Source organism: Rhinoderma darwinii, chromosome 4 (assembly GCF_050947455.1).
Source record: "Rhinoderma darwinii isolate aRhiDar2 chromosome 4, aRhiDar2.hap1, whole genome shotgun sequence".
NCBI lineage: Eukaryota > Metazoa > Chordata > Amphibia > Anura > Rhinodermatidae > Rhinoderma > Rhinoderma darwinii.
In genome coordinates, this window is record NC_134690.1 from 230,209,411 (window position 1) to 230,231,581 (window position 22,171).

General features: G+C 41.3%; 1 protein-coding gene across 3 annotated transcripts; it reads right to left on the bottom strand.

The window, feature by feature from the left end:
- Positions 1-967: 967 nt before the first annotated feature.
- ZBTB24 (zinc finger and BTB domain containing 24) lies at positions 968-21,934 on the bottom strand. Of its 3 annotated transcripts, none has more exons than XM_075862260.1 (7): positions 21,834-21,934; positions 13,946-14,859; positions 11,187-11,354; positions 5,242-5,325; positions 4,243-4,326; positions 2,778-2,859; positions 968-2,376 (listed from the first exon to the last, which is right to left on the bottom strand). In XM_075862260.1, the coding sequence occupies exons 2-7, from the start codon at positions 14,844-14,846 to the stop codon at positions 1,551-1,553; spliced, it is 2,145 nt and encodes a 714-aa protein (XP_075718375.1). In that variant the 5' UTR covers positions 14,847-14,859; positions 21,834-21,934; the 3' UTR covers positions 968-1,550. The 3 variants fall into 3 exon arrangements, with proteins under 3 accessions (XP_075718375.1, XP_075718374.1, XP_075718376.1); XM_075862259.1 differs by having other exon boundaries at positions 5,242-5,328; XM_075862261.1 differs by lacking the exon at positions 4,243-4,326 and having other exon boundaries at positions 5,242-5,328.
- Between the last annotated feature and the right edge of the window lie 237 nt (positions 21,935-22,171).

Genomic DNA, 22,171 nt, shown 5'->3' on the forward strand with positions numbered 1-22,171 from the left:
TTTTATTTTAAACGGACAGTAAAACATTTTCATATTTTTAAGGAAAGCACAACAAAAAGATGAAGCAAAAACGCCAAGTGTGAACAAACCCCTCCCTCTTAGGGAAGGTAAGGACTCTCCAAAGGACCCAAGGGGTGCAGCTTTTTATAGGCATATACCTGCATTTGGAAAATAGATCTGGATCATTTGAGGGCATTGTTTACTCTGGTTAGTTTTTGTTAATATCTTGTTTTATGCCATCTCTTATAATGGCCCTTTTGTCCTAGAGAAGGTTGTAATGTATCATTATTTCTCATTTCACATCCATAAGATCTGGATTTAGGATTCATTTGAAAACCGAAAAGCCTTTTTAAATGTACATTTCAGAAACACAATTGCGGATTTTGGGGTGGATTTCTAGGCTGGTTCAGCAGCATAATATTTACGGGAATAACTGGCAAACACTGCTAAGGGTGGGTGCCAACAATCATTTGATGTAATCTTTGTATTTAGACAGAATTGAGAAAATAAAAAAACAAAAGCAAATAAAATCACTTATTTACCTGACATACCAATAAGTTCTGAGACCAGAAAATTGTTTAGAATTTTTCTTTTTAATGAAATGCACAAATGCAATATCAGTTCATAAAAGTTTTACTACAGAATAATTGCTACAATACAGTGTAGGCATGTTTGGGTTTTTGGCTCGCAGTGCGCTGCTTGCCATAATATTATTTGAAGAAATTACATCAGAAGAAATGTATAAATAGCACTTTGATACACATTAAAAATGTGAAAAACTTTCTTCGATGCCGAGTGATAACTGCTGGAAGTTACTGTTCCAAAGCCTGAGGCTGCACTTCTGAGAGATTTAGAGGACTAAAAAGGGGACAGGTCATCAGGCTTTGGGCCTGTAACTTCAAACAAACTTATCTCCGATAGAATAATTATTTTAAATAAAGCCAAAAACTAGTCATATTTTTATGTAAAAAAAAAAAAAAAAAGGAAGCGCCTTTTATAATCTTCTGGTAGGTTTTTTACTTTATAGAGTGCACAGTTGAAGCTCCTCTGGAGCTCATTCCGTTTAGACAATTTGTTAATAGAAAACCCTTTCAATATATTTCTGCATATATCCATGTCAACTCCTGCTACAAAGCGCAACAAAATGAAAAAAAGATATACTTTCAATGAAAGGCACATAAAATGCAAAGTTAAAATGTAAATCAAACATCTCTAAGCTATGGGAAAAATAATGTAGAATCATCATTAGGCTCTGTTAACATCCCGTTTTTGTATCCTGTTTAGAGTAATTTTTTTTAGCCAAATTTACCATTAAAAGTAGATGCAACAGGACAGATGTGACGCAGGCTGCATTTTTCTGCCCTGTTGAAGAAGATCCTGGCAGATCCGGTGTTGTGTTTTTTTTAAAATTACAAACAAGGTACAGTTGAACAGGTTACAAAAACGTGGTGCGAACAGAGCCTTACTTAAAAAAAAAAAAAAAGAAGTTTTACAATCAAGTATCATATTAGAATTTTTTTTTTCTGTCCAAGTATTTTTTAAATGAACAACTATACGGAGGTTGAATTTGTCGTGTCCAACGTTGTATTGACGAAGGAAACTGCTCCGGATTGTATCTGGAATGACTGAGCTTGAATCGGATGACCAGGTACCGGCTGGGTTACTGGGCCAATAGTTAAAGTTTGCGTAGCATGCTGAGGGACCCGGACACTCTGGTTCAAGATACCAAGAGCAGGGTGAGCTTGCATCTGAGTTAGTGGTGATTGGCGACTTGTTTGAGTAAAGTGAATTTGATGGGTCCTACCCTGTAGTTGGTCAAACGCTTCCTTAGACAGTGTGACAACATGCATTTGTTCTGGCAGCACAGTCTGTACCCTGCTCTCCATCAAGTTAATGTTGTGTATGGGTTGTACTTGTTGTGGGTGCGATGCCACTTGTAACCCATGCAAGACAGGAGGTTGAGTTATCAGCGCTAGGTTTGCAGTTTGGTTGGCAATTGCTGGAGAGGCTTCAGCAGTGACAATTTTAATACCCTGGCCATGACCTGGCATGAAGTTTAGGTTATGGACGTTGTCTGTGACCAGTAGCTGTATTTCTTGCCTATTCGGTGTCGCTAACTGGCGTTTCTGCATCTGAACTATCCTTTTTGCTTCCTCTTTAAGTTTACGGATACTATTGGGGATCGGTGGTCTCGGCTTTTTACCTTTGCTGTGGCTTTTTAGGTGTGCCTTCAGATTGTCCAGACGAGTAAATTGAATTTCGCAGTCTGAGCAGGAGAATGGCTTATTTCCAGTATGTAAAGCGAGGTGTCTCCTCTTGGCACTGGAATCTCCAAATGCTTTCCCACAAATGTTGCAAGCATACGGCTTTTCACCCCTGAAGAGAAAAACAGGATGCATGAAATACTACTCCTACTAATGTGCGTGCTCTGGGAAACTTTTCATAGGCTGGTATCTGTTTAACATGAGGTTGCTTGGTTCAACAAGTTAACACTTAACAACACGTGTGCCAGTAATATAGGTAGGTCCAAAAATCTATCCATAGCCAAAGCATCAGGCTGCTCACTTCCCACTCCACAGAAGCCTCTATTAAAGCAAACCGGTCACCGAGTATAGGAACAGGGCAGCTGTACTGGTGATCCCAGTGATCAGACAAATACCACCTGTAGGGCCTCGGAATGAAAGACCAATTCATTTCAACGGGTGCTATGAAAGCTTCGTGAACTGCAGGTGAAATATCAAAGTAGTAGAAATCATACATAAAAAAAATTATATTACCTATGTATTCTCATATGTGTGAGTAAAGAACTTTTAGCAGTGAATGATTTTCCACAGACTTCACACGTGAATGGCCTTTCACCTGAATAAAAATACAAAAAACAATCCAAAAAACATAAAAATTAAACGTACTTTTTTTTTCTAAAATCAGCACTAAAGTTGTGATATAGATTATATTTTACACACGCTTACATACACACACACACACACACACACACACACACACACACACACACACACACACACACACGTCCAGAAGTATTTGGACAGGGACACCATTTTCATCATTTAGCCACTGTACACCACCACAATGGAAATAAAAAGGCCAAACTTCTTCATTGCTTTGTTTCAAATCCATTGTGGTGGAGTTCAGAGGCTAAATCCTGAAAATGGTGTCATTGTTCAAATATTTCAGGACCCAACTGAATGAATGAATGTATACACACACACACACACAAGAAAAACACTCTAATATTACACACTGTACTAACTTAGGTGGCAGAAAATGAACTCTCCCTCAATGACTACTAAAAGGTATAAATTGTATAGAACATGAATTTTTTTTTAGGGTGATACAATTGATTATGCTAGCGTCAGTGCTGCGTTTTCAAAATATTGCAGACAAAATGTGTTGAATCCATTAAAAAAAAAAAAACAGGTCTAGCATTGTGTACATGTATGCTATAGTTATGACAGAAGTACCTGACATAGGGGGACATATTTCACAATATATGGCAATTTGTTAATAAATATGGCTCTTTCGTGCATGCAACATGGAGCCAAGTATCATTAATGCCACAAGAAATTGCATTGAACAGGGTTAACCGTAAATAGATTCAACACTGCATTCATTGCCCATTATCAACTCAACAATGGAGGAACGTGATCCAGACTGTTACAGAGGACCTCTCCGTTAGATTGCCAGCCCCTCACAGATTCTGGAGCTTTTTTTCTAGCCCGCACCGTTGCTGAGGTATCGGTGCTGTGAGTTTTGCAGCCAGATATGCAAATAAGGCCTTTGACTGTTAAGTGGGCAGTTAACACGGCTCAATTGCCAAGGGGTAACCGCCCACATGACTGCCAAAGGCCTCGTTTGCAAAACTGACGGCACCGACAACTCTGGAACAGCGGGGGCTAGAGAAGGTAAAAAAACACCGTCAGAATCTGTTAGACTGTTTTTTGGGCAGATGACAGGACCTGTTTAAAAAGGGGTCTACTCCTGTCCATATGCCCTTAAGGGAGCCTCTATTAGCCAGAGCTGCTGTAAAGACTCCAATGTGTGACATGTATTGCAAGGTAAATGTGGACTCGCCAACCGACGCAGAAGCTACATCATGTACACCACTTATTTACAAATTCCACTATTTTAGGGCATGAACCACAATGCTTTTTTTTGTATTATTTTTTGGCCTGAAAGCATTATTAAATGTAGCACATATATATTCATATAGGAAAACAGCTGTACCTGTATGAGATCTTAGATGTTTTTTTAATTGAGCAGAGTCCATGAACTTTCGCTGGCAGATATTACACACTGGTAACCCACCACCTTATATTGATGGACAAAAAAAAAACACAAGTACACAAGTATGTATTAGAACAGAATTTTATTCTATGATGTGTTGAGTGTTAATAAGCCACATTTTTAACTTGTGAAATACATTAGCAAAAAAAATGGTCATGGCCATCAAGGTTTGGAATTGAAACATTTCATGATCGAAGGGAGTTCATTTTCGGGCAGTTCCAACAGTTTTTTTTTCTAAAACATTTTAGAAATTTAAATGTCTAACCTAAATTTAGAAAACAGGGGGTGTCTTGTCTCACAGACCAATTCCAGCTTATGAGTAGTTCTTAATATATCCAAATATTACCCGCCGCATTTACATCTAGGTTCAGATTCAGAAGTTCTTGACTATAGGCTGTGGGATATTAGAGGACTTTTACTGTATATTCATATGAGTAAGCACATCCGATAACACGCGTTTTTAACTTCCACGTATTGAACACTTTCTTTACCGTTGTGTTGCTGCAGCCTATCATACCTAACATAAGAGCTAGGTAGACTTCAGGACATGGCGTGCTGTTTTCTCAAAAGTCTAGCTCGACTCGTCACCTGTTATTAGGGAATTGCCTTTATAGAAAGTTTCAATATCCTTTTTTTTTTTTTTTTGCAGATGTTTTCAGTAACGGTGTCATATTTCTTTACCTCAGGGTTCAAAAAGTTTTCTATCCTATCGGTTGAGTTTACAGCCCCATGGAGGCTGCTATGCACTCCAATTTGTATTTGGCAGAGGATGGGTAGTCAAGTGTATGTTTATAAATAAAATGTATGATGAAATTCTATTAAACCAATTTCCTAATAGTGATGATTTGTAGGGCAAGCCACTAAAAGTGTAGAATCACCAATCTAAATAGTAGCACAACAGGTTTCCATATATAGAAAGATACTAAGGCTTATACGTACCTATGTGTACACGATAATGACTTTTCAGTTGTCTCTTTTGACTGAAGTACTTATCACACTTGTCACAAGTAAATGCTTTTTTTTCTGCTAATGTGAAGAAAAGAAAATATAGTCAGTAACAAGCAACTAACAAAGAGTGCAAATGTTCACCCATAACACGAAGCAAACATCCAGTGTTTTTTCCCAGCTTTGTAAGGCTGGAATAACCAATGTAGTTTTCGTGGCAGTTTTTGTGCCAAAGCCAGGGGTGAATCCAAATGACTGATAAGTTTCATTCTTTTTAGATCCACTCCTATGTTTGAATCAAAAAGCTGCATCAAAGACTGCCCCATAAACAGCGTTGGTTATTCCCGCCTTAAGCTCCTGTCACACTGCGTTTCCCCTGCATGTCTGACGTTTGCATTGGGAAAGTTCACGGTGCATACGTCAAACATACCGCTATGCGACCTTTATACCTATGGAGGCAAAAAGAGTGGTCTTCTGGTGGTATACAACAGACATACAATTATTTTGATGTACAGAATAGTGTAGTCGATTACGCTATTCTATCCAGAGGAAACCATAAAAAAGTTTATACCACTCAGTATACGTTTTTTTTTTTTAGCTTTGGAGCTCAATGGCATCTATCACAGGCATCTGTTTAATGTTTACATCATGAGCTTTTCAATGCCTTTTCTTTACGTATCCATCAAAAAGCCGCCATACAAGCCTAGGAGTGACAGATGCCTATATTATGGGATCCGTTTAACAGATAGATCTTTCATGAACTCTCATGACCTATGATATTTAGTCTATGGGTGATAGATCCCACTGGTAACTAGCTTTTACCGGCGTAAACGTCAAGCGGAAACCATAAGCGCAGTGTGAAAGGGACCGGTGTGTTTTCTTGCTTTGGTATGCTGGAATAAATCAACCTGTAGCTATTCAGGTCAGGTTTTTGCTTACAGAAGATAAATATCCTGATGTACCAATATTAACCTCTTCTCGGCAAACACCATATATGTACGGCGGAAGTAGAAAGGGAAAGTATGGCGCGTGCTCACGGGCTGAGCACCCTCCATACACTGCGGGTGCTGGCTGTATGTAAAGGCGGACACCTCACTGTAACAGCCAAAATCGAAGAGAACTTCGATCTCCGCCGTTTAACTCCTCGGATGCTGGGGTTCAATTGCGACCGCAGCATCTGAGTAGTTGGCCAGAGAGAGGGCTTCCTCTGTCACCCGATCGGCCACTTTGCAACACATTCGTGGGGTGCCGATTAGTTACCATAGCAGTTGGAGGCTATTGTAGTTCTCCAGGTCTGCCACCAGTGTCCTATTATTGCTTGATAGTAGATTACAAAGGCAATACACTGCAGTACATAAGTATTGCCTGAGCGATAAGTCTCAAGTGTTAAAAAAAAAAAAGCCTAATAAAATTTTTCAAAATATGATAAAAAATAAAAAAAAAAAGTTTAAAAACCTCCACATTTCCTAAGATTTTTTTTTTCAAAGAATTTTTTTCAGCACATTGTATGGTACAATAAGTGGTGCCGTTAAAAGCTACAACTTGTCCCGCAAAAAAACAGGCCCTATTATGGCTTATGGCTATGTTGACAGAAAAAAAAAAAAGTTATGGCTTTTGGAATGCGGAGAGGAAAAAACTAAAAATTATTGCGACGAGAAGGGGTATTAGGGGTTTTCTCATGAAGATACAAAAACTAAACTGCAGAGAAGACAGAAGAAAATAGAGGGAGAAAAAGTACAAAAAGTTTTTTTTTGTTTTTTTTTTTTATTAATAATGGTGCAAGATATATTTTAAAGACGGTTTTCCGATCTTAAATTGTGTGCAAATCGTTTAACTATTTATTAATGTACTGTCTGTAGCTGAAATGTCTCTGCAAGCCAGTCTCACATGACCACGCTCCTGGTGTTTATCTCCCATGTTCTGGCATACATGGTTAGCTCCCATCTCCCCCTCCCTGTAGTACAGAACATCACATGACATATCTCCACTGCTCTTCTTCTCTGTCCAACATGTGAAACACGCCACCTCCAGAGACAGAGTACAGAAGCAGAGCAGTGTCTCAGTAGCAGACAGTGAGTAATTACAGCACTACCTTAGGCCCCATGCACACGACCATATTTTCCCTCTCGTAAATACGGGTCCGTTGTCACACGTTTTTAACCCTTATTTAAAGAGGCTCTGTCACCACATTATAAGTGCCCTATATTGTACATGATGTGATCGGCGCTGTAATGTTATGACCTATATAAAAACACTGTCATTCACAGCAAGATCTCGCTGTGCTGTGCTGTAACTCACAGAGACGCTACAGAAGTGGTCAGGAGAATGAATACACGTCACATCCTGGCTGGAGGTAATGTATATTCATTGTCAGGACACTGCAGTAATGTTATAGTGTGTTTATGTGGCTGCACATAACGATATAGCTGTATCGCTATGTGCTGTATAAATGAATGGAGAGGAGTGCATGATGCTGATTGGTCACTGATTGGTCAGCGTCTTACACTTTTCTCCACAACGCTTACTTGGTCATATAGTAAAACACGCCCAGTTGTCCATTGAGAAACTCATTAGCATAAAGCTAATATAGGTTATAACTCCGTCAAAAATGATAGTTTTAAAAAAAATAAAAAACACTTCTGTAATCTACCTTACAGCGCCGATCACATTATGTACAAGATAGGGCACTTATAATGTGGTGACAGAGCCTCTTTAACCCGTATTTATGGACCCGTGCCCGTAAATACGGGTTCGTTACCATCCGTATTCCACCCGTATTTACAAACCCGTAAAAAAAGGGGGCCTGGAAATGTCACATGATCGCACAGAGGCCATTTTCTCTGCTTCTCTTTATTCAAACATTTAAATCCCACGACGTCGCATAGACGCTCCCGTAATTACAGGTGCACACACGTAGCCACTCGTAATTACGGGAGCCCCATGGACTTCTATGGGCCTGCCGGCCTGAAATAGGACATGTTCTATATTTTAACGGCCCGGGCCAATAGAACTCTATGGGACCAGAATTACGGGCTTTTTTTACGGTCTTGTGTATGGGGCCTAACACTTTGTAATAGCGGCAATGTTTGGTAGGGGAGGGAGTAATCATGGGAACTTTAGTCCTTTACATGGTAATCCCGCCCACTGCAAGCTCTAACAAAATGAAAAACAACAGTGCTGCAGAGTGCGGAAACATGACTACTTATGAGGTATGGTGGCATCATCTGGTGATCATTCAGACAAATAGAGACACTTTTCTGGGTTTTTTTTCACATGCTTAGTAAACCTGCAAAGTCGGAAGCTTTATAATTCTAGCATGAATGCATGTGCAATTAGACTTGAATTTGACTGCAACAGGTTACATACATGGAGTCCAGAGTGTTCGTGGGGGGAGGGACGAGCAGAAAAACAATGTTTCTGAAAGGGCTGGAAGTAACAACTGCAGGGGTAGAAGAGTAAAGGGGGTTTTACTCCGGACGATTATCGGGCAGACGAGCGTTAATATAACTTTTGTTAACGATAATTGCGCTGTGTAAACATGGGAACGATCAGCAGATGAACGAGCAAACGCTGGATCATCTGCTGGTCGTATCGTTTTAGATCTAAGTCAGGATCACTGTAAAGGGTATACATTCTTAACTACTGGACAACTTCTTTGGTGTAGCTTTCTTTATTGAAGTGGATATTGGACAGTGTGGTTTTCAGGAAAAGCGTTGGAGACCTGTTGTCCTGAATGGCGTTAAGTGGGATTAGAGGGAACTGTAAGACATTTACCCCATTTCATAGCAGCAAAATGAAATAAGCAGCTACCAGACGCCTAAAAAAATTTGGTTGTCAGTGGAGTTCACAACAAAAATCCAATGTCTACAACCAGCTTTTAAAACCTTTCCTCTTTTTTTTTTTTTTACATTAGCTTGTATTTTTGGCGAGATTAGTCCTAATTCTCATTCACAAAATGCAGTTTTTATACAGTTTTTGCATGAATTATTTTCTTTTTGGCAAAACCTGGAATTGGATTAAAAAAAAAAAAAGTGAGGTATAAAGTGGTCCTTTAGGGTGGATTCACACGTGGCAAATTGTCTGTGAATGAAAATCAGTGGCGTTCATCTGAATGGGGTTGTTTTTTGAGCAGGTGCATGGATTTCTGCAATTTCCATCTAGATGATTGGAACAGATTTTCAGTTGCAGAATTTTCTTTTACACCTCAAATTACGCCTGAAAAAACGGCTCCATTACGCCTACAAACATCTGCCCATTGCTTTCAATGGGATTTACGATGTTCTGTTCCCACGAGCCTTTATTTTACGCGTCGCTGTTAAAATACGGTGCATAAAATGACGGCTCGTCAAAAGAAGTGCAGGACACTTCTTGGGACGTTTTTGGAGGTGTTTTTAATTGACTCCTTTGAAAAACAGCTCCAAAAACGTCCGTAAAAAACGCCACGAAAAACGTGAGTTGCTACAAAAACGTTTGAAAATCAGGAGCTGTTTTCGCCTGAAAACAGCTCCGTATTTTCAGACGTTTTTGGTCACTACGTGTGAACATATCCTTAGACGAGATCACACACACAGTTTGATGCAGTTTTTGGCTCAGTTTTTCTAGTCAAACACAGAAGTGGAGATGTATCCGTCTTTTCTATATACTTTTCCTTTCTTTTGGATCCACTTCTGGCTTTGGTCAAAAAAACTGAGCCAAAAACTGCATGTGTGATCCTGGCCTGATAGTGCTCCATCCTTGAGGATCAAACTCCTGCTTAACCCCTTCCCGATGTATGACGTATACTTACGTCATAGCCGGGTAAGGAAAGTATGGAACGGGCTCACGGGCTAAGCCAGCTCCATACAATACGGGTGTGGGCTGTATGTTACAGCCGATACTTAACTGTAACCAGCAAGAACGTGTTCGAGCGCGACCCTGCTAGTTTAACCCCTTAGATGCCAGTCAATAGTGACTGCAGCATCTAGAACGTTAGAAAGAGGGGGGCGACCCCCTCTGACAGCCCATTAGCCCCCCCGACTCTACCACGGATTGCGGATGGTTGGTATGAAGGAAGTAGCTCAGAGCAGGGAGATTTAACTGCTCATGTCAGTGTTTTTTCTGACGCAGCGCCATAAAAAGGCAATTGCATTGGAATAAAGCCCGTCAGTGGCCTCCGTAAAAACACTAATGGGCGGTCACTAATTGGTTAAGCCTTGTATTGCAATACATTAGTGGATCGCAGGTTCAAGTCCCCTAGGGGGACTAAAAAAAAAAAAAAGGAAAAATCAGTTAGGCTATGTTCACACAACAGTGAAAAAAATGGGCATTAAGAACCGATCAACTCCAGATTTGAATCCATTTCAAGTCCATCTGACCGATTTTAATGGCTGTTTGTCATCCGTTTGTCATGGCCCGCAAAAATCAAGCCCTCATAGGGGTATATCGACGGAAAAATAAAGTGATGGCTTTTGGAAAGTGGGGAGGAAAAAATGTCTGTGGTGGTAAGGGGTTAAAGACAAAAAAAACTCCAACAAAATTGTGGCTTGCGCTCCAGGATGACAACTAGCACCTTTCATCCTTCAAGGAGCCATCTAGGTGCTCAGATCACAGCAAGTTATCTGCTCCAGTGAGCTAGGACGGAGCAAGCGGCCTGTATCAGCTTATTAGGCCCCATGCACACGACCGTGCCCGCAATCACGGCCCGCGATTGCGGGCACGGCCGGCCGCTGACTGACAGCCGCATTTTCGGGCCGTGCTCCCATACAAAGTATGGGAGCACGGCCCGCAAAATGCGAAAGAACGGACATGTTCCATCATTCCCGGAACATTTCCACGGCACGGACACCCTTCAGTAGTGCTACGGAAAGGTGTCAGTGTTCAATGAAAGTGAATGGCTCAGTTTTTGCGGTCATGTGCATGGGGCCTTACATAAATGTCAAATGTGAGCTGTACAAACATACCTGTATGTAGACGCATATGTTCCATTAGCGAATTCTTGGTTGCAAGAGATTTACTGCACTCAGTACAGCTATAAGGTCTCTCTCCGGTGTGTATGCGCTCATGGACTCGCAGAGAATGTTTCTGGGAGAATCCTTTTCCACATTGGGTACACCTGAAGGGACGCTCCCCTGAAACATTATAAGAAACATTGAGTGGAGTTAGTGAACAAAGGCAAACTTAACATTTTGCAAACTAAAATGACCTAACAAGACACCTCCACCTCAGCAGCCACTAACATTGCCAAAAGAGAAGGGTACTCGTGTTGTTTTTTTAATCTGCACAAAACCCCCTCCCCATAGATTTTACATGTACAAAAACTAATCTCCAGAAAAATGGAGATATGCCCACTAGAATCCTGAGAAGTTTAAATTACTTTGTGAGAAAGAAACATTGAAAGCACTTCTATATTTGACAACCATTACGTTTGTGTTCTCCCTGTGTTTACGTGGGTTTTCGCCAGGTTCATCGGCTTACTGTGAAATCTAATGTGTGTCTGAGATGGGCAAATTAGATTATGAGCCCCATTGGGGACAGGGAATAGTATAAATGGTGACAAACTTTGCACAGAAAAGAAGCGGGTCCAGCAGTGCAGAAAATTCTGTGATGTCGGCTCCCTTTAAAGGGGTTTTCCCATGAGAGACATTTATGACATATCCACAAGATATGTCATAAATTTCAGATAGATGCGGGTCCCACACCTATCTCCAGAATGGGGCCCCCTAAACCCCGTTCAGCCACTCTGTGTTGCGGCTGAATGAGGTGAATTCCAACCATGAAAAAGGTTATATGGTCTTGAGTTACGGAAACAGTGTAGCTTGCATGCTATTCTGCTTCCGTAACGGCCATTCACTACCACTGGAGTAACGGAAACAGCGTAGCTCAGCAAGCTACGCTGTTTTTGCAACTCCCGACCATATAACCAGGAAGTGGCCGGGAGTCAGCGAGATCAGACAAAGCTAGGTGGCCCCGTTCTAGAGATACATGCGGGTCCCAGAGTTGGGACCCGCATCTATCTGACATTTATGACATATCCTGTGGAGAGGTCATAAATGTCCCTCATGGGAAAACCCCTTTAAAGACTAACATGATTCTGAAAGTGAATAAAGTAGCTCACATTATAAACACGCAGGAACCTGACAAATGTGTTATAGTTTCGCAAAGTAACCAATTTCTTATTTTTGTGGAATTTTTCTTTGGGTTTTAGGGGGTTACCTTTTTTATATGCGTCTAATAGAAGGGGAACCCCAACTAGCTGATCAATGGGGGCGGGGGGGGGGGGGGGAGAGGCTTACAGCAGGGCAATTGCACAAAGCTATTTTGTAAAGGGAGGGGTCTGACTAAACAAAAAACACAACTGTCTGTGAAGTCAATTACAGGATTTTCCCTGTGTCTGCTGTGGAGTGCAAAGTTTGACAATAGGGATAAATGCATAAAGAAATGTTACAAAAACCTTTCCTTGATGATGCTCTGTGTTGTTACCTAAAGTTGTGTAAAAAGCGAGTGTATGCAGCAAGTTTTGGCCGTTACGCACCAGCGTTTGTTTCTTTTTCGTGTTTTTCATAGACTCATCTAGAGTGCAACAACTTTTCCGTCTGCATAGCCATAGGAGTGCTTGTTTTCATAGCACGAGTTGTATTTTTAAATGGCACAATTTTCAGGTAAAAAAAAAAAAGAAATATGGTATACAATACATTATATTTCTTTTTAGGGATTATGGGAAAAAAACAGCAATTCTACCATTATTTTTATGGCGATCACCGTGCTATTTTGTAGGTCAGTAAGATTACGGCAATACCAAATTTATATAGGTTGTTTTTTTCTGTGTATAACTACTTCAATACATTTTTAACTGTCTGGGCTCGGAGATGTATGAGGGCTTGTTTTTTGCGAGACGACCTGTAATTTTCATTTGTACCATTTTGGGGTACTGATAACTTTTTGATCAGTTTTTATTTTGTATGCCGGATAAACAATAAACAACAATACTGACGTTTTTTTTTCCGGCATTCACTGTGCAGGATAAATAACACTTATAATACGGGTCGTTACAGATGCGGCGATACCAAATTTGCATCTGATTTATTTACTTTTTGTTTACTATTTTTAGTGGAAGAAATGCTATATTTTTGTATTCATTTACTTGTGATTTTTTTTTTACACAATATTTTTAAGTTCCATAAAGGGACTTGAAAAGACAATTGTTTGATCACTTACATAATACACTGTATTATTTCTGTATGGCAGTGTATTATGCCTGTCAGTATCCTACTGACAGACAGCCTATTAGGGCCTAATAGCCTCATGTTCACGGTAGACATGTGGGCCTTTATTAGGCCCCCTGCTGCCATGGAAACACATCGGCACCCTGCAACGCAGGGCACCAATGGGCTGATAGAGGGATCCCTCACCCTCTGTCAAATATCTTAACCTCCACAATCGCTATTGACCATGGCATCTAAGGGTTTACAACAGCCGGGATCGGAGCTAGCTATGATCCAGGCCGTTACGACGTTCACCCGCTGCTGATGGCATGCTCCGGAGCGCCATAAGATATATGGTGTACGATATCAAGATTTAGTATGTTTAGTATGGTTATGGAGAGTTCATTTTTAATTATTTGGCAATGCTTGATTACAATAGCAGGTAACAGAGAAAAAAAGTAAAATGCGCCCATCATAGTATCCCTGGTGCCTTTCAACGGCAGCTCGTTTATTTATACCTGTATGAATTCTGCGGTGGATTGTTAAGAAGTGATTGTACTTGAACACTTTTCCACAGTCTTTGCAGGAACCGCCAACACTAGGCTGCTTTCTTTTGCCCACAGAACGCTTTGTTGTTTCACGATCCTCATTGTCTTCACCCAGTCTATAATCTTGCAGTTTAATGGACCTCCGAGGTCTGCGCCTGCTTTGTCTATTTAGTATCAGTTGCTCTTCCGGAGGTTTGGGATTTAAGTCACATGTTACCTCCGCAGCAAAATCGGCCACTTCATGCTCATGTAAGATGCTTCCATTGAAATAACTTGTACCCTCAATATTTTCCGGGATATCTCCATGGTCTATGTCTTTCTCTGTCTGGATGACAGATGTGGTATCTGCCGTCGTATTATTTTGATCACTTAGTTTTTTTGGTCTTCCTCGTTTACGCTTTGATACAGGCTCATCTGCTTCATCTTGTGTTCTACTATCAGATACATCCGACTCGTTTTTCAGTTGATTTTGATGATAATCTACATAAGCTTTCACCAAATTATCTACTTTCAAAACCTGTGCAGCTGCCACTATTTGCTTAAGGCATTTTTCACGCACATGTACATTTCCAGTGTAGATAAACTGCAGCAGGGTACCAAAAACCTCAGCCACCATTCCTTCAATGACATAAATTGACTGACCTATATCTCCCTCATCAGAAAACATCATAGAAAAATATTCACTGCTAGCCGCCAGCAGAGCTTTATGTGCCCGAAACTGCACATTCTCTACTATGAGTGTGATGTCACATAGGAAGTTCTTTTTCCTCTGCTCCTCTAAGCTGGACAGCACAGTGTTCTTATGACCACTTGAGTGGATATTAATCTGCACTTCTGTTTCCAGATCCAGTTGAGGAACGGTGTCTTCCATGGTTTTCAGAAGCCTACAATAAAAAACAACAATCACTCAATTTCATCTTCTCATTTCTGCATGTATCTATTGTAACTTGCAAGACCGGAAATTTAGCAGCACTTTTAAAGGCAGCTGTAGATCAGATTCCCTACATAATGTATAGGGTCTATTAAAATTGCCTGCTTAAAGGCTATGAACACCTTTGCAACATTTTTATTTTTGTATTTTATGTATTGTGTGAAAAAAATTATTAATTGGTATTTAAAAATGTTGCACCGTTTTGCATCTGCAGCTGGCATGTATTACTATTACAATGCCATTCAGGGTCTATCCTGTCCTGTCTTTTTCTGTATTCTCATCATATGCCAGTTACAAAAATGTGTTTTTGTTTTTTTCCACATTCAAACTCTATGGGAGTTACATTAAGGCCTTATTCACACGACAGTGAAAAACGGCCGTGTGATAGCCGTTCTTTTAACGGGCGTCACACAGCCGTTTTCAAAACAATGATGTTCTATGGGTGTATTCACACGGCCGTTTTTTTTTTTTAAATGCCTGTGAATAATGGCCGTCAAAAAATAGGACATGTCCTATTTTTGGCTATTTTAACGGCCTGATGGCCCCCATAGAAGTCAATGGATCAGTTTTTAACGGCTGTCAATACATGTAACAATTGTTAAAAATGGATCTGTGACATGGGGATTTGCAAGAGAACTACTAGTTCCCTTGCAGGCTATCGGCGTCGCGACGACACATACTCACCGATTCAGCGCTGACTTCTTCTGGTCTGGTCGCTAGTCTCGCGGGTTCTGCGAAGGCGGCGCCATGACGTCATCCCGCCGCCTTCGCAGATCCAGTGAGACTAGCGACCACACCAGAGGAAGACAGCGCTGCAACGGTGAGAGTCATCGTGTCGCCGTGGATCCCGTGAACACATGGGACCTTACCTGAAGACAGCGCTGCATCGGTGAGTATGTAGGGCATTCATGTCGGCGCGTGTGGCATCATACACAGGGAGGGCGTGTGGCGTCATACACAGGGAGGGCGTGTGGCGTCATACACAGGGAGGGCGTGTGGCGTCATACACAGGGAGGGCGTGTGGCGTCATACACAGGGAGGGCGTGTGGCGTCATACACAGGGAGGGCGTGTGGCGTCATACACAGGGAGGGCGTGTGGCGTCATACACAGGGAGGGCGTGTGGCGTCATACACAGGGAGGGCGTGTGGCGTCATACACAGGGAGAAAGGGACATGCCCTAACTTCGCGCGTTTACGCCTCTGACCTCCCATTGACATCAATGGGAGGCAGAGAGAGCGTATTTCGCAGAGTTTTTTGCCCGTAGAACTCAATGGCCGCAGGCGAAAAACGCCGCAAAAATCGCGGCAAACGACGTGCAGGAAGGACAAAATCTGCCTCAAAATCTCTAACTGAATTTTGAGCCAGAATTTTCCTCCTTTAAAAAAACACGTGTGTAAAAAGCGCGTTGTATGTACTAGCAGTGCACTTTACCAATTATGTAGATAAAAAGCGTAATCAAGCGGTTTTTTTATGTGGTTTTTGGCACGTAAAATGCGCAAAAAAATGTGTGTGTGAACCCGTCAACTGAAAATTCATTCACTTCACTTTCATCATTCTAAGGGTATGTTCACACGCAGTGTTTTCAGGCGTTTTTCGGGCCGTAAACGTCCTGAAAAACGGCTGAAAAATCGGGGCGTTTTTTTAAGCTCTCGTTATCCAAAAACGGCTCGTAAAAAGACGCCCGCCAAAAAGAAGTGCATACCACTTCTTAGGACGTTTTTGGAGGCGTTTTTCATTGAGTCTATAGAAAAACCGCTCCAAAAACGGCCGTAAAAATACGCCGCCAAAAACGCGAGTTTGATTAAAAAATGGCTGAAAATCAGGAGCTGTTTTCCCTTTGTTGAGTAAGCGTGTGAACATACCCTTAGCCTTTTGGTGTGTCCTATAGCTTCTGCATTTGTATAATCACACCCAAAATGGCAGCCGGACACTGCTTAGCAATTTGAAGACACCTTTTCCTGGCTTGTAGGAGGGGGAGGTGAGATTCCCTCCCACATTTACGGCAGCTGTGAGTCAGGTTGCTTTGCCTTATTCACCTTGCTGTAATTCTGGGAAGTGCTTCCTCAGGTGGCCAACATAGGAAAACATGTCAAATTATTATTTAATTTTTAATACTTTCCACCATGTGGAAGAAAAAAAAAAATACAGCAAAAAACTTAAAAATATAATAGAAATAAGTAACTTACTTTAAAAAAAAAAGGTTTCATTCACGACACATTCCCTTTAAGTTTTTTTTTTACCGAAATCAATTTGTAATAAAAAAAATTCTGTAACACAAAAGGTTTTACCAGAGAAATGCAACACAATATTTATTGCCCAGATACTGCAGTTTTTAGAAATATCCCACATGTGGCCCTAGTGTGCGAATGGACTGAAGCACCGGCCTCAGAAGCAAAGGAGCACCTGGTGGGCCTCCTTTTTTTAGGAATATATTTTAGGCACCATGTCAGGTTTGAAGAGGTCTTGTGAAGCCAAAACAGTGGTAACCCCCCACAAGTGACCCCATTGTGGAAACTACACCCCTCAAGGCGTTTTTCTAGGGGTATAGTTAGCATTTTGACCCAACAGTTTTTTTTTGCAGAATTTAGTGGAATTAGTCTGTGAAGATGAAGATCTACTTTTTTTATGCTAAAATATAGAATTTTTTCATTTTTACAAGGAATAAAAGGAGAAAAAGCACCTCAACATTTGTAAAGCAATTTCTCCCGATTACGACCATACCCCATATGTGGTAATAAACCACTGTTTGGAACCACGGCAGAGCTCAGAAGGGAAGGAGCGCCATTTGGATTTTGGAGCGCAGATTTTGCTGGAATAGTTTTCAGTGCCATGTCGCGTTTACAACACCCTGCAGGGAACAAAACAGTGGAAACAACCCAAAAGCGACCCCATTTTGGAAACTACACCCTCAAGGGATTTTTCTACTTGTATAGTTAGCATTTTGACCCCACAGGTTTTTTTTGTAGAATTTTGTGGAATTAGGCCGTGAAAATTAATATCAACATTTTTGTCCACTAAAATGTTGAATTTTTTCATTTTCACAAGGGATAAAGGAGAAAAAGCCGCCCAACATTTATAAAGCAATTTCTCCCGAGTACGGAAATACCCCATATGTGGTCATAAATGTTTTTTTTGGGTAGAAATTAATTAACCCTTTCAGGACTGATGCTTTTTTGTTTTTCCATTTTCGTCTTTCACTCCCCGCCTTTCAAGGGCCATAATATTTTTATTTTTCCATCAATAGAGTGGTGTGAGGGCTTATTTTTTCCGAGAGGAGTTTTAGTTTCTATTGACACCATTTAAAGTAACATAAAATGTACTGGGAAACTGAAAAAAAATTATTTGCGGGCTGAAATTGGAAAAAACTGGAGATTCCTCCATTGTATTTTGGGTTTCGTTTTTACAGCTTTCATCGAAAACGACAACTTAACTTTATTCTGCGGCTCAATACAATTACGGGGATACCAAATTTATATAGGTTTTTTTAATATTTTACTACTTTTACAAAGAAAAGACTTTGTTAAAAAAAACATTTTTTGCATCACCCCATACAGAGAACCATAACACATTTTTATGTTTGCACAATAAAATCACCTAATAAAAATATTTTTTTTTTGTGTCACCATATTCTGAGAGCCATAACGTCTTTATTGTTCAGTCAAAAAAGCTGTGGGAGGTCTTGTTTTTTGCGGGACGGGTTGTAGTTTTTATTGGTATTATTTTGGGGTACATGCGACTCTTTGATCACTTTTTATTCTATATCTTGGGAGGGGTGGTGACCAAAAAATAGCGATGCTGGCATAGTTTTCCGTTAATTTTTTTTGCAATGTTCACCATGCGGGAAAAATAACATTATTCTTTTATAGCTTGGGTCGTTACGAACGCGGTGATACCAAATACGCGTACTTAAAAATATTATAGGAAAAAACAACTTCTTTTTACACTTTTATAAAACATTTTTATTAACCTAGTAGTGTAATGTATTCCAACTGTCAGTGTGACGTCACAGTCACTCTGACAGTAAGCCTATGATGCTGGTCCTCATAGGCTTCCATACATGGCAGACCCAGAGGCCGTTGTCTGGCCTCCGGTTTCCATGGCAACCCCCACGAATGCAATGCAGGGGGGCTGCTAATGTGCTACAAACACCCTAAATGCGGCGATTGCAGCATTTATAGGTTAATTGACTAAATCAGCGGCGATGAGCCGCTGATCGGCAACACTGGAGTGTCAGCTGTCGGGGACAGCTGACCTCTCGGTTCCTTATGCACACTGCCGGAGGAGTCCAGATAGGCTTCTGTCCATGGCAGACACAGAGGCCATTGTCTGGCCTCTAGTTGCCATGCCAACCATCAGCAAACCCCACGATTTCAGAATGGGGTCTGCTGATGTGCTAGAAACCCCATAAATGTTGCGATCACAACCAATCGCCGCATTTAAGGGGTTAATTGCCAGAATCAGCAGCAAAGGACCACTGGCCGGCAAAAGTGGAATGTTAGCTGTCAAGAGACGTATAGTTTCTGAGTGGTGCGGCTAGGGGTTAAATGTGTAGACAGAGGCCCATTAACCCCTTAATGACCAATGATCTAACTGTACATTATGGCTGGGTGGGAAGAAGTAAAGAGCAGGCTGCCGGTGTCCGTTGTATATTGCTGACCACTTCCTTCCTGGAAGTTTAACCACTTACATGCTACAGTAAATAGTGACCGCTGCATTTAAACTGTAAGGCTATGTGCACACGATAGCAGGCATTTACGTGTGAAAAGACAGACTGTTTTCAGGAGAAAACAGCTGCCTCGTTTCAGACGTAAATGTTCCTCCTCGTATTATGCGAGGCGTCTGTGACGCTCGTAAATCTTGAGCTGCTCTTCATTGACTTCAATGAAGAACGGCTCAAATTACGTTGCAAAGAAGTGCCCTGCACTTCTTTGCCGAGGCAGTCAATTTACGCGTCGTCGTTTGACAGCTGTCAAACGACGACGCGTAAATGACAGGTCGTCTGCACAGTACGTCGGCAAACCCATTCAGATGAATGGGCAGATGTTTGCCGACGTATTGTAGCCCTATTTTCAGGCGTAAAACGAGGCATAATACGCCTCGTTTATGTCTGAAAATAGGTTGTGTGAACCCAGCCTTAGAAAGAGGGAGAGTCACAGGCTAGTGAAGGCCCCCAGGTCGGTCTTCTTCATCCTCCTAATAAGCCCTGCAGTGTATTGTACAAGCGATCTAACAATCAGGTTTATGTCCTCTAGTGGAAGTTACATTTTTTTTATAAAAAATAAACAATGGAAAAAAATAAACGTAATTGTGCATTATCCTGTAGGGTGAACGCAATTTCTATTTACTTTGTAAAAGTAGCAAAACATAAAAAAAATAACCAATATAAATTTGGTTATAATATCGCCATAACCGTATCAATGTGCAGAATAAAGTTAACGTGTTGTTTTTACCGCTCAGTCTACGCCGTAAAAACACAACCCGGTTTCTCAAGCCTTGAGAAAGATCCCAGTAAGCCGGATTGAAACGTTGCCTGCGGGGTGAATAAACGCACCTCTTTTTTCATTCATTCATTACCTCGGTGTGCTGCCTCAATTCTTTTACCTGAGATCTATATATATCTTTGGTTTACCCATGGAAATAAACATCAGATTATTTTAGCTGAGGGTATATTCCGATGGTGTGGTCAAATCGCAGTCTATGGGTATGGTCACACAGGTCAGATACGCTGCAGCCTAACCAACCTAAAATTCACAGGGAATTCCGGCCAGAAGCCAGTACAAAATTATGGTGCAGATTTTGTGTCTGGAATTGCCACTGCGCAGAGCAGAAAAAAAGGAAAAAAAAAAGGAAAGAAAACTTACATTCACTGGTGTTGCCATAGTGAGGCGTCACTGCCCCCGACCGCTGGTTTCCATGCAGCCCGGACTCTTGTGAGGACACTGCAGCCGGTGATTGGCTGCAGAAGTCACGTGATGAAACATCATCCCAGAAGGTCGGCAGCATGGAGGAAAAACTGGGGGAATATGGAGCCGTTGCTATGGTAACACCAGGGAAGTATGGACAAGAAAAAGTGTTTTGTTTTCAGATTTGTTTTTTTTGCGTGTCAGATTCGCAGCTTTTCTGCTGCCAAAAAGCGCAACCTTTGCTATAGTTTTACCTCTCTATTTAACTCAATAGGGGGAATAACCATAATAAATGTGCAGCGGTTCCGCAACATAAATTGCCACGCTGCAGATATTTAAAAAAATGCACCACAGGTAAATTTACGTTTTCTCAGCTGATTTTTTTTCCTGTAGCGTGTGGATGAGATTTGTTCAAATCTCATCCACTGTGCTGCTACTGTGATACGCTGCGGATTTTCCTGACACACCTCAGATTTTGCGGTGATCGCAGTAAATAACCACACTTTGACTGCACCGTCTGAACATACGCTCGTGTGACTGGGGCCTTAGTGTATCAGATGATCGCGCGTGAATCTGGTCCGTGTGTGTCGCGTTATGCATCAGTATGTTTTGGGAGTTATTCACGCACTCGCAAAGCACATCTTTTTTTTTTTTATTATTTAAAGTCCTATGAGCTCACACAATACAGTGCTCTGATAACAGGAAACCAATCGAATTTATCTTTATAAGTGAACGGAGAATAAATATAGTCAATACAAGTCTGTTGTGCATTGTGACACAAAAGCAGTTTGCCTTCGTTGTTCCTATTACTGAAGTTGGCGGACAACCATATAACGATGTCACATGTAAAGGTCTCAGTACTGTGCTGACCAACTGCCCCGCGGTGCCATTACTGTCAGCAAAGTGACTACGCAGTATGACCGAAAAAAGCGTCATTGCGTTATAATAACCCCAACCTACACACATGCAGTGCCGCACCGACTAACACAACTTACACTGCTCCGTTTTATAAGCGATACTCACCCGGATACACAGGCGAAGCTCCTACACACCAGTAGATGACATCATATTCATGTGACCGCTCGAAGTGATGACGTCAGTGAGGCGCCTCCTTAAAAAAACATAACCCGGAAGTGGGGCGGCAAATTAAAACGAGGAAGGTCAAGTAGCGCTGAGGTGGGAGGGGCACAGCATGCTCTCCGAGCGGTACAGGAATTACGTTAGCGGTGTTACAGCGCCCTCTAGTTGTGTATCAGGTAGTTCAGAGTAGTGGATTTGTTTTGCACATGCAAAAGTATCCTGTCCTGGCAGAAAAAGAGAGTCTGACAACGTCCCTATCGCAGTCACACCGCATTGGAGAC